We start from the raw sequence: 13,653 nt of genomic DNA on the forward strand, positions 1-13,653 counted from the left end.
GCATATTCTGGGCAATCTCAATGACCACTCTACACCCATTGCCAGCACTTTTGGCAGCCACACGTGTACTGGGTGTACTACCAATACGGCGTCTGATGAGGCCCAAACAACAGCATCAGGCCACGCAGGCTTCCAGAAGCTCCTCCACGAAGGAAGAATTCAGCTCCAAAGGGCTGTTCATAATCAAATGGCAATAAGAGAACCCTGTTCCCAGAGCTATGGGAAGTTAAATTTCAAGAGAAAAATGAATATAGACGCTGGTGGTCTTTTCATTCTTTTTCAACAGTTTCATATAATTTACAACAAAATGTTTCCCTATGGCTATCTTTTTTTATAAGAAGGAGTTCACTATTTGACCCAGAGCCTCAAGTCAAGACTTTGTGAACAGGACAGCAATGCTCGATGACAGGGGCTGTTTCTGCATTCATCGTCCGTACCTGGCTTCCTCAGCCTCTGGGATTCCGTTTCCACCCAAGAGTCAAGTTGACGAAAAGGAAAACAGCAAACCATACACATACCTTTCCACTATTAAATCTAATAATGACTTAATTTCAGCTAAACGTCATCATCAATCACATTAAAATTATATTACTGTTCATTTTATTGGTTTTATAGTTTTGTTTTAGAGTTTATATATAAATCTGTTTGGGTTTTATAGCTATCAAAGAACCAACCATAAGCATAAAGAGTTATGCATCATTTTACATCTATATATATATATATATATATATATATATATATATATATATATATATACATATATATATATATAATATATATATGACATTATTTTTCTTATCATTCAAGCCCACACTGAAGCACCACAGGAATTTCTTTTTCTAAGTTTGAGGTGGTTTCCTTTGTAGGTTTCTTTTTGTAAATCTCCTTGGTACAGGAGTTTCATAGTTGTATGATCTTCATTTTACAAATAAAAACATACTCCTCAGAAAGCTTCAAAAACTGCTCTGACCATTCAACTATCAGAATCAGAAGTCTGCATCAATCCAAGTGTCACCTGGGATGCCAGGATAACTGACAACAGAATGACTGCCTCCACCCCACCCTGAAGAAGAAGTCTGGTCCAATTAAGATTTTCCAGTGTAATAAAGTTATTCAAATATTCAATGTAATATCCCAATGCCCTAAAATCTAGACAAAAATTAGACTTCTACCATTACAACTATTGATGACGACAAGAATCCTGTAAGTGGCAAATATTTACAGAGGTTACAAGGCGCCAGGTACTCTTCTAGGCCCATCACATTAACATTTAGCCTTCCCAACAACCCCAGTTTACGCATGAAGAAACAGGGGCACAGAGAGAGGTTAAGTAACTTGCCCAAGTTCACACAAAGGCTAGTAAGTGGCATAGCAGTGGTCCAAATCACAGTTCATTAATGTTACAATGCCGCTTCTCCAATAAAACTGTAAGAAAGGGTGGCATTGGCTCTTTTTGAAGAATCAAATCTATGGCAAGCATTTCCAAACAGGTTTCATTAATTAGCTAGTAACCCGAATATTCCAGCAACAAAACTTAACTTACGGAAACTTAAATTCTCCCCTAAGTGAATAATGATTATTTGATTTGCTATTTGAGAAAATTACTCCCAATGGTAAGGTATTTCAATGTCACCCCGCTGCTAGAGAGAGAAAAGTTACCTTTGGAGATCCTGTTCAAAGAAATCTCATGCTTTGATCTGTAATATCCCATGAAGTAAAAGGTTACCCTTAATCTATATTTTATAGATCTAAAAGTCAAATTAGTTTCTGGGGTAAACAAGCAGAGTGGGATGGTAAGCACATTCTGTAGCATGCTTTTCACTCCTACTTTGGAGGATACTATGTGCTGAGTTAAAGACAATTTACATTAGTTACATATAGTGGCAGTTTTTTGTTGTATTATTCTGCAAGCATAAACAAGTTATACACATGTTAATTTACATTCTATATAAAAAGCCAATTCTAAATCCATTTTATAAGGCAATAAATATATAAAGATTCTAGGACACAGCAATAAAGTTATGCCATAAAGTAGAGTTAATTCAAGACAACAATAATAAAAGCATGACAAATTTTAGCATTCTACCAGCTGCACAAAGGTGTTTCAGGTAACATCTGTTCAGAAGCAATTGCTACTAGAGAGACTAGATGAGATGCAAGGTTTCACAGTGTAATAAATGTACGGCAGTTTGCTTGCTTCATAATTAAAGACATGAGTCTTTGCAAAATGCAATTAGCCATGCTTTAAATCTGAACAATCATCCCCATCTCTACCCCAGTTTACCCACAAAGAAAAGATGCAGAGTGATCCAGAAGTAAGAAATACTATATATCATCTATTTTCAGCAGCCAAATGTACTCCCCAAAACCTACTGGATATATTTTGTTTCTTTTGATAAATCATACATTTATAAACAGACAAACAAAAATGTATTTCCTGTTAGGAAGAATAGAAAGGAAAGTGTGGGACGATTCAGAGTAATTTGCTTAGACGACTGGCCTGAATAAAATGATTTTACCTTATGAAGGTTTCAGCGTCTGATGGGTTAGGTGGAATAAAATTCAAGGTGCCTACAGCCTTGAATTAAGAATACTATCTCTAATTCTTGACAGTTTAACTGTAGGACAAATGAAAACATCACTTCAGCTGCGGATTCAATGAAGAAATACATTCAAAAAAGAGCACACAGAAATCAGCTCCATCTTTTCTCAGCTTTCTAGCAACTATGAAAATGATACAACAGACCAAGATTGAAGGTTCTAGTTGTTATTCCAGAGGACCAAACAGTATTTACATGATATTCTCTCAAATCACAAACCTTCCCAAACAGAATGATACCACAAGACATTTAAATAAATCTGATGGTTCTCCCAAAGCATACATTTATAAACTTTTAAACCAAACCTTTCAACATGGTCACCCTCACAGAGTATGTCCGCATTTAGGGTCCATCCTGATAATCCAGGATAATCTCCCCATCTGAAAAGCCTTAATTTATACTGTAAAGTCCTCTTTTGTCATACAAGGTAACATAAACATTCCAGAGATTAATTTGTAGATATCTTGGGGGAGGATCATTATACAGCCCACCACACCTGCCTCCAAATAAACCCAAAGCAATCAGGCAAACATGCACCAACCACATCAAGCCTACTGTAATTTCCATTCTACACAAGTTCCCAGCACAATGGGCAAAAATTCTCCAACCTAATACCTCTTCCTGCCTCACAGCTGGCCTATAATCAGGGAATTGCTAAGTCTATATTCGCTAAAGGCATTACTAACTACTGTTAATGTTCATGAATGAGAAAAGAAGGAGGAAAGATTGAAACTCCCAACAGCATGGGAGATGAGACAGCTTGCCTAGGTTCAAATCTCAGTCTCACCATCTGGCCGCTGTGTGACCTAAGGCAGGTGAGCCTCTGTCCCTTAGCTTCCCCATCTAGCAAACAAGGCTAATAACACTACCTACTTCATAGGGTCGTAAGGATTAAAGAGTTGATATTTACAAAACACCTAGAAGAGTGCTGGCTCTCTCCTAACTGTTACTGCTAACGATTCCCCAACACTGAGAGCGTACAGGTATTAATGGACAGGGTGAAAAATCCCTTACAACCAAAACTGAGGGTACTGCAATGGCACAATTAAACAATAATTAACAATCTATTCAATGGAAAGCATAAGATTAGAGGCAAGATTTACACGGAAGCCTGTGAGAACTTGTAAAGGCTATTCCTAATGAGAAAGAGCTACTCTGCCACGTTGGATCACCAGCTTTACAGGCCTCCTTTCAAAAGACTGGCCCACGTCCCGGAGATGGAGGCTCCTCCAGAAGCCACATAACCTGCTCTCAGCTCTGGATCTGGTGGCCACTGCTATGTACTGTGTGTTTCCAGCAGTGGTAGGAGGGAGGGATGAAGTGCCCAATATGAAAGGCAACTGTTTTGTTTTGTTCCAGAAGGGAAGCAGAACCCAGATCCAGGTACTGAGGGTGTGACCTAAGCCAGGTGCCAAGCTTACTGGTCCTACTGAATTCTATCTACTTGCACAAAGTCTTCCCCCAGGTACCAGCCCCGTCTGTCTCCCATCTCCTAGCAACGATCCCCAGCATCTCAATACTCGCCCCTTACCATTTTTTCTACTGAAGCCAAATGGCCCAAAAAAACGTAGTTGATGCATTGTGCAGCCAAACTATCACACTTTTATAATCGACTGATTTCTACTACTTACCCGTATCTTTGGGGAGAGATTCTATACTACAAACTTTTATACACAATTCAAAAGTAACTTGAGGCCCACAACTATATATTCAGTAGAAAACAAGGATTTGTCTACTTTATCGAGGTCAAAGTAAATCAGGATCACCAACTTTACAGGCCTTTTCAGAAGACACCAGAACTCCTGTTAAACTAAGACAGGCGCAAGCAGCCCATTTACCACTCTAGTAACAGCTTGCAGCTTTGTCCAGAATGCAAAATATCAAACACCAAAATTATACCTATTCCGGTCACATCACCAACCTACATTACTTGTTCTACTCAGAAGAAGCTGCCCCAAAGCAACTTGGTGACCTAATGACTAGGGGACCTGAAAAGATTCAGGCTAACCTCACCTCACACCAAATCAAGAGAAAGCCAAGCACCGACTTAACATCCATCAGTACAGCAACAGGAACTACAGAATAAAACTTTTTGAGGCATTGCTGAGATCTCGTGAGGAAGGGATGATCCTCAAAGATAACCCTCCATCCCCAAATCCAGTTACCAGGTTGGGACTGAGAGCAAGAAGCAGGCAGACTGTGAATGTTCAGAAGGCAGCCTTGAGATTGGGATACGGAGCCCTGGGCCAGAATTAGAGCTGAGCCTGGAACTCCAGGCCCCCTAAGAATCCTAGTTGAAGAGGGAGGCAGTCCCAAATCAGCGGCACCCCCCAGGCTCCTGGTAGAAATAGACTCAAATCATCTCCAGAGAAAAGCATCCCAGTTAGGCCTCACGTAAGACAGGTCAAGATAAAGCAATGAACTTACAAAGACCAACAAGCACAGGGAGAAAGGGCAAGCCACCAATGAGTTCAATGTAAACAATCCAAAGATCGCACATACCAGAACTGTCAAATAAGGAATAAGTAGAGCCAACTAGGAAATGTCTAATGAAATAAAAAAATAAGAAATAAGAACTAACAGGAGTGACCAGGCAGATTTGAAAACGAAGCAAATGGAACTTACAGAAACAAAAATAACTGCTAAACTCAAATATTCAGAACAGGTTAGATAGTAGATTAGACACAGCTGACCACAGAATTAGTGAAATGGAAAATATGTCTAAAGAAATTACCATGTAAGCAAGACTCTAAATTAGTTTCAGAGATTACGAAGGGTCCAAACTACTTCGAAATTAATTACGAAGGCATGACTCAAATCAACTTCTCATCTAAAAACACAGTATTGTAGATGTGTTTATTAGTTTTAGAGCTTAAAAGTACTGTCTTTTCATCTTTACAATAACCCGTTCAACACACCTAAGAAATGAAAAACAGCAGAGACTAGAACCCAGACCACCTGATGCATCCTTCAATGAAACTAAACCTAAATATTAATTTAGATTTTGTTTTCATGACATCCTTGCTGGGAATGAACCACAGAAAATCACACCTGGTGTATTCTGGAGCACAGGAGTCAAAGACAAAATGGAATTGTTAGGCAGAAGGTAGGCATGAGTGACAAGAAGGGTGGGTAACAATGTAACTGGCGCTTTGCATCACCCAGGTCCACCCCCAGGCACTAATTTTATGGTTAGACATCCTAAAAAGAGGAAAGTAAAATCCATCTAGAATTATCTGGTTGTTGACACCTGCGCAGAATGTTAAAGCTTACCCTTGGTTTAACCTTATCCTTATTATAATATAGTTACAATAAATTAGCATGGTGGTTTCAACAACCCATCCACACTATGGGTTTTTCTGTGTGCATTATGGGTAAGAGCAGATGCCAAAAGGAATGGGTTATATAACCTACACATGTCAATCAAATGACCCAAGTCTGTACATCACACAGAGGGTTGGCCCAGAGCCAACAATATAAAACTCAAACCCCAAACCTTTCTGCGCCATTGTCTCTTTTGATTTGGCCCATTCTAAGGAAAGAATGTATCCTACCTTACTCTATACCTTCATGTTTGCTGATCTGTGATTCTTTACTGTGTCAGCAAAAGGACAGAGCAGATACTCCGGTAACAGAATACTTTTTAACCCAGAGAATAAACTGCAAAAGGAGTAAAAGTTATTGCTCCAGCAGATTTGTCTCATGTTGGGTAGACTCCTTCTTTGCCAATTTAACCCATCCTATGTATTCCTCACCTCTGTAAAGATAACAATCAACAATATATTTAATCCTCCTTCAAACTTTCGCCATTCCTATGGGCATCTTGACACTTAATTTAGCATAATTGATCGATGTTATTCCCTCACTTTCAGTATTCTGATACATCTCATAGCTCTGCTCCCAGTTTTACTCAACTATCACTTATAACTGTTATACTTAGCAATTCACTCCTCGCCCCTAAGTCTTTATTCTCTTAATTTGTATATCCTACCTTAAATTCCTAATGATTTTTTAGTTGTTCACAGAAGGCACATTCTGTACTATAAAATTTCACCTATAAGTAAAAAAATGTATTTCCATACTCCTAAGTAAAATGGTGGGCTCAGTATTAAATTTTCAATTCTGTTGGTCTTAACCCAAATCTGTCAATCCTCTATGTCATTTATTTACACACAAACACACCGAAAACTATCATCACTGCCTCTTCTTCCACTAGTTGATGCCAACAGAAAGATTTACAAGGCGTTAATGACGACACTCCCCTTGGCTGTTAAAGTGAAGAAGAGAAGCAATCAGAAGAGTGCGTTTCAAATACTTGGACTTCTTTCCAATCTAAACATAACATTCTTTAGCAGTGACGGCACAGCCCCACCCAAGTTTTAAAATGAGCTGTCTGGACTTGGAAAAGTGTACCTACCTAAAAAGTTCTTCTTGGGCTGAAATACCCAGCAGAAAAAAAAAAAAAAAATACTATCACCTAAATGTTCACTTTGATATGTCTTACATCCTCAAACACTAGAGGTAATAGAGAAAAGTTCGACTTAAAAAATACAATGTCCACCTAGGTGAGACCCATACATACACACTTGAACTGCCTTAAGAAATCTGGGGTGACACAGTGATGAGTGTACTTGTCAGAGGACCCACACAGAACTGGATGTGTCATCGTAAATCTATTAAGAGATCGGCAGCTCTGGAAACCTAGAACAAAATGTAGCCCCCCAGGCCCTGGGGACCCACCTCCCTCAATGAAATTGAAGGGTCCTGGCTCCTGAGCGGACCTACCCCAGCCCCAGACGACACTTACAAACTTGGGGCGTTTCTCTCCAGGCAGCTCCGTGCCGCCGGGCGGCGGAGGGTGTTGGGGATCCTTCCTGCGCGGCATCTTGCTTTCCCGCCAGCTGCGGAGCGAGGCGGAGGAGGGGTAGGGGACCCCGGCGGCGGAGCCCTGAGTCGGGTGGTGCAGTCGCGGCCGGTGCCGATCCATATTTCCCCGCAGTTCTGGGAAACGGGAAGAAGGCGGCCGCTATGCAAACCACAGACGGGAGCTCAAGATCCTCCGCGGACTCGCTTCCCGGTTCTTCCGCCCACGCCACCGGCTCGGTTCAGCCCAACCGCTGCCGCCGGGGCCGCAGCCAACACATCCGAAAACTCCCGCCACCGCGGACCTCCCGGGGACTGGCCAATCCCGAGCCGCTCAGTCAATGACACTCCCGGGAGCCGCCCCTTCCGGCCATGTAGAAACGCGATTGGCTGAGCTGTCCGCTTATTTGGCCGCTTGAACCGTTCAGAAAATCCTGGCCGCTCACCTTGAGTAAAGGCTGCTGTGCGGTTTAGAAAGTGCGGAGAGCCTACCGGAAATCACTTGTCTAGGTTAATTTGGAATTTGGAGAACCGGGTCCTGCTAACCTGCAAGGCAGACGAGACCTTCCATTTGCAGCGCCATTTGAGCGGCTCTGGAATGCGAAGTCATCTGCTAACCCTCTCTTTACACGTCTCGGGAAGCCCTGTTGCCATGGCACCGGCAAAAGTCGTTCTAGGATCTGTGCTTCGAGTGCTAGGCGGGGAGAACGACAGCGCCCCCAGCGCGCCAAAACGATGCCTTCTCGACATTTTTACTGAGCAACGGCTCCGTAGTGCCTTGATGTTGAGAGCCAGCTCTGGGGTGGCAGAGGGGTCCACCAAAAACCCGAAAGCACTAGGCCACGCCCGTATGGAGCTGACGGTCTAATGGGGTTCACAAACCCTTATAACAAAATAATGTAAATGTTATAGCAGTTATCTTAAAAGTTCATTGAGAACAAAGACCAGAGGTATTAAATCAAGGAGCAGATCTGGAAAGACTAAAGAAGGAATGCATAGACTTTCACTAGACAGAAAGGAGTGGCAGGACAATCAGATAAAAGGCATTCCAGGCAGAAGCAAGACCAAGAGGGGTCAAGAGCATGGAGTTGAAAAGAACTTCAAGGGCATATAATGAAAGGCCTTGAGCTGAAACCACTCAGAAGAGTTTGCGTATACGCAAGGTCAAGCTACAGAGCTAAAGCACAGTTTTTCCATTCATCACTGTGCTTTTTTTCCGCCTTTAAAAGTCATCTTTTCCTTTGAAGTATTTTTTTTTAAGTTACCCATTTTCTGACTACCTGAAGGTGATGTGGGCCAAGACCCTGGTAAATATGCAGTACTGATTTAGGTACAAGAAACAACTCTAGCAACTGTGCAGAGATTCACGCAGAGGTTCAGAAAATGAGCCTTAATTCCAACAAATAAGTCTTCATACTACAGTTTTGGGGGCTTTGTAATGTTTATTTGTTTTTACTGTACCAGACTTTCTAGTCAGTCTCTGTTCTCAAAGAACACCTAATCTTTAGGGGCAAGTCCAAGAGAGCAGCAAGGTCAGGAGAACTGCAAATAGTTCCTAATGTCTAGATGACTGTTAGACCTCGATGCAAATTTCATTCCTGTCATTTACTAGCTACGTAATGACGTTAAATTTTCTTTCTTTGCCTTTCCATTTGCAAAAGGGGACAATAATTAAGGAGAAGAGGAAATAATAATAATAATAATACCTGACAAACAGGGGTATTGCCAGGCTTAAATGAGATAGCAGATGTAAAGCTCTTAGTAAAGTCTGTGAAAGCCCCTCCCACCAAAGAAACACCTGTATTTGGACAAGTGGAGTTTTTTACTCATGGGGAATGAGAACATGTGCTATGGGGAACCATGGGCGTTCTCAGTCAGAGGATGCTAGAAATGACTTCCAGGACTTGGATTTTGGTTAGGTGACATTGGAAGACCTCTAGGAAGCACCGTGGGGAGGGTTACTCTGAATTTCAGTGCTGTCAGAAATGGGAGATAGTTCAATGACTGGGTATCTTAATCTTATCTGGAAGGATGGCAGGCTAAAGAATGAAGCTGAAGCTGTAACTGACAAAGCCGCAGAAGTCATTCATACTATCGAGGAGAGGCGGGTGTTGGGTATTTTGTGATTTGCACACTGACCTTGTTGTCTGTGCTTAGACAAGGTTAGAAGTGGTCTTGTCTGTCTCGCTTCAACACAGTCACAGAGTGACCTTATCTGATGCTGGTGTTCTGTGTGATTGTTTTTGTCCATGAGGAGAACAAGAGGCCTAGCTTTGAGTGTCAGGCTAGCATCTAAAGACACTGAGGCTTAGCTGTAAGTGTCAAACTAGTTCCCCAGTGTCAAGGACCGCTCTTTTCTTTCTCGTGTCCTTGGCATGTAGAAAGTGCTAAAGATAAATAAGCAGGAGCTATTATAATTAACTTTCAAGCTTTACATAAAGCACTCTGAAATTTTTGCTGTAGAAATTCCTTGCAACTGCAATGCACCTGTGAAAAGAATGCCTTGGTCTCAGTTTTACATATTTTAAGGTGCATTTTATGTTTATTATTTAAACCACACAAGAGCATGCACTGCCCCTCATTCTGACGCCCCAACAAAGAGATGACAGACCCCACTGAGTCCACAATTTTGCAAATGCTACTTTGTGCCAGGCTTGATGCATAGGTCCGGCACAAAGTTGAATGAAACAAAAGGCAGGCCTAGAGAAGCCTGGAATCCAGGAATATGTTCCTTCCTTTACTATTTCTGTTCAGTCTCAGCATCCAGACAATGACTACTGCAGCCAAAGCAATTCTTGTGAGAATTCACTGTTTATCCGAGAGAGAAAGTTATGAAAAGTTGAGGGAAAGATGGATCATTTCCAATCAATTCTTTTTTAAATAGCAAACAATTTTCTAAGACACCATTTTACTTTCATCAGATTGGCAAATACTACGAAGCCCCATGGTACCAAGTTTTGGCCGAGATGTAGGGATTTCTACATAGATGATGTGAGTGCAAAACTACAACCACTTTGGATAGCAACTTGGTCATACCCAGTAAAGGTGAAGGTTCATGTTCTGTGACACAGCGATTCTATGTTGGGATGTCTCCCCGGAGAAGCCCAGAGACAAAGATATTTCATGAACACTTTGTAAATAATCGCGAAAAAGAGTAAACTATTTAACCGTCTTGCAGCCAAGGAAAGAATAAAATACAAGGAGCTTTATTACACAGTAGAATCCTATACTGCATTTAAAATAAATAACTAGGTCTACATGTGGATAAATCTGAAAAATAAAGAGAAAAATCAAGTGATAAGTGTGTGTGTGTGTGTGTGTGTGTGTGTGTGTAATAACACTGCAAAAAAACAGCGAAGTATATACAACAACTTCACCTACTTCCAGAGAGGAAAGAAAAAAGCAGGGCAAGGAATTAAAGCTGAAACTTTATGGCTAAAGTATCTGTAAATGTTTTATTTATTAAAAGGGAAAGATCTGAATTAAATCTAGCAAAATGTGAACATGTATTTAATCTCAGTTTGAGGCATATTTGTGTCTATTTTATTATTTTCTGTAATTTTCTGTTTATTGGAAATGGTTCATAGCAAGTTTTTAACAAAATACACAAATTAACAGAAATGTAGGAACTGTAGAGATAACTCCCTTAACAATTTTCCTCCAGAAAAATCTTCATTTATCATCATTGAAAACACAGTGAGCTATTAAGTTCATATGAGGAAAAGTGAAATAATTTCCTTTTAGAATGACTATAAGTTTTTGGATCTTTGTGGGTTTTTTGGTGTGTTTTTTTTTTTTTTGAGTATTTAAATCTACTCTTTCCCCTCCACCTTGTCTTTCCACTTTCTTTTCTCTCTTCTCACATGCTTGTCCTTTCTCTCCCTTAAAGTAATACAGGGAAGAACTAGAAAAGAAGGAAAAACTACTGTATTTCATTCTTTCAGTTTCAGGTAAAACTACAAAATCAGGTGTATGCCAGGCATGCTTTCCAAGTGGTCAGTGGATTACAACAAGAACCACGTAATTAAAAACCTAACTCAAACCTATTTAACTTCACCACTTTCACTATTGTTTTACTACCGGGCAGAAGTGGAAGTATATCTCACTGTACACAAATTCCATGGCATTTTGTGCTTCATGACAGGTTGTTAGAGTAATTACCTGGCTTTGCACTTTCCTTCCAAACCGCCAAGGACAGGCCACCACAGTGTTGCTTGCCCTACCAGATCTGACGCATGGCTCCTCCCACACCCTCCACAGTTGGTCTCTTGGTTAAAATTGCTGCTGTTTTACAATATAATGTTAGATGGGAAAACAGCAAATTATATGCACAGAATGATCACAGGCTGGTGCAAACGTAATTGCAACTTTTGCAATTTTTAACCTCTTAAACCTCAATTACTTTTGCACAAACCTAATAGTTCTATAATGTATGTGTCTACACCGCGGTCTCTCAACCTTGGCATATTAACATCTAGAGCTGGATCATTATTTGTTGGAGTGCAGGGGGCTCGCAAAATGTATCAGTTAATTACATTGTACGAGTAATAATGACCCTACGCCTAGATATCACCCCAAATTCCCCCAAACATTCCCAAATATCCCGGAAGGGCTGAGTAATATTCCATGGTATGGATATAGCACATTTTGTTTATCCATTCATCAGTTAATGAACATCTGGGTTGTTTCTACCTTTTGGCTATCATGGATAATTCTGCTATAAATACTCATGAACACGTTTTTGTGTGGACATAAGTATGCATTTCTCTTGACTATATGTACAGGAGAGGAAGTGCTGGGTCATATGGTAACTCTATGTTTGAATAACTACCATACTTTTCCAAAGTGGCTGCTCCATTTTACATTCCCACCAACAGGCCTCACGGGTTCCAGTTTTGCCACATCCTTTCCCACATATTTTTTTACCTGGCTTTTTTAATCTAGCCACGTCGGAGGGTGTGGTTTTGATCTTCCATCTGGTTTTTTGTAAAGAACGTGTTATTGTACTACAGTTATCCCTCTTCGCTTACATATTGTCCATAGCCGCTTTTGCATTACAGCTGTAGCATAGTCACGACAGAGACCATATGGCCTGCAGAGCTGAAAACGGTTGCTCTCTGGCCTTTTTGCACAAAAAACGTTTTCTCACCCTGCTAAATGATTTTCCCCCCTTGATGTATCACAGTTACTTTTGTTCAGTTATTTCTTTTTCTTCAATGAGAGTAATATTCTAGTAATCAGCAAATATTAAGTTTAGACAAATGTTCACAATAGAGCTAAGGACTTCCTGTTAGCATATTACACACATAGGCTGCAACGCCTTAAACCAAAATCTGTTTAAGAAGATCAAGATTTTGCCACCGTCATGAATCACTGTGGAGAACAGAATTAGTAGGTGTGAAAAGCGAAAGTATTATATGGATACGTGATTCTTCTTAAACACATTTAAGCAATTTGTGTTCTAAGTTTTCTCCAGGGTCTTACAAAAAAATCTTCATAAGGAATGCGATTAGCTTCTCAGGATGTTTTGATTAGAAAATTAATCTGCCCAGTTTGTAAATGATAGAGCCATTTAAAAGAGAACAGGAATATTCCCATTAGTGGGAAACACTTAGCCAGGGTCCGGTTGAAAGTGTTAGAGTCACTACCAGACTATGCTCCCAATATTTGAAATAAATAGCAAAAGGAAATTAAGTAATTATTAAGACTAGTATAAGATTATGGTTTAATTCCATCATATTAAAGCACAACTACCAAAGCCCCAATATAATTTGTTGAGTCACTTGGATAATAATTTGTCTGACAATAGCAAATAGTAACTATGACACGCAAAGTTAAAAGTACATGTAAATACGCGAGAAGGAATCTGTGGTGCCCAACAGTGATTTTCAAATTTCTTTTCTTTCCTGTATGTCTCTTTGTCATCACCATATATATTTGGTTTTTATTCTCAGGTGAGTTGCTGTGTTCAGGACATTCTATGACACCAAATGTCCATAAAACCTGTCTTTACTGAGATCTCTCCTGAAGGCATTAATTTATGGGCATTATTTGCTCTGTGGTCTAATTCGTCCATTGAACCATTTTAATACAATAGACTAAAAACTGTTTTGTCAATTTGACGTGATTAATGTATTGATGTCTCTATTGGTTATGAAAGGGTAATGTAGAATTACTTGCAATAATTAGG

At 40.2% G+C, this 13,653-nt stretch overlaps 1 protein-coding gene across 1 annotated transcript in view; it reads right to left on the reverse strand.

The window, feature by feature from the left end:
- Window positions 1-7,809, reverse strand: part of DIAPH3 (diaphanous related formin 3) — a 438,451-nt gene extending 430,642 nt beyond the window's left edge. The window contains exon 1 of the mRNA XM_074329349.1: window positions 7,408-7,809. Coding sequence (XP_074185450.1) covers window positions 7,408-7,587 — 180 coding nt within the window. The 5' untranslated portion in view covers window positions 7,588-7,809. The remainder of the gene's footprint in view (window positions 1-7,407) is intronic.
- Window positions 7,810-13,653: the final 5,844 nt, after the last annotated feature.

The sequence above is a fragment of the Rhinolophus sinicus genome, linkage group LG04 (genome assembly GCF_036562045.2).
Source record: "Rhinolophus sinicus isolate RSC01 linkage group LG04, ASM3656204v1, whole genome shotgun sequence".
Taxonomy (NCBI): domain Eukaryota; kingdom Metazoa; phylum Chordata; class Mammalia; order Chiroptera; family Rhinolophidae; genus Rhinolophus; species Rhinolophus sinicus.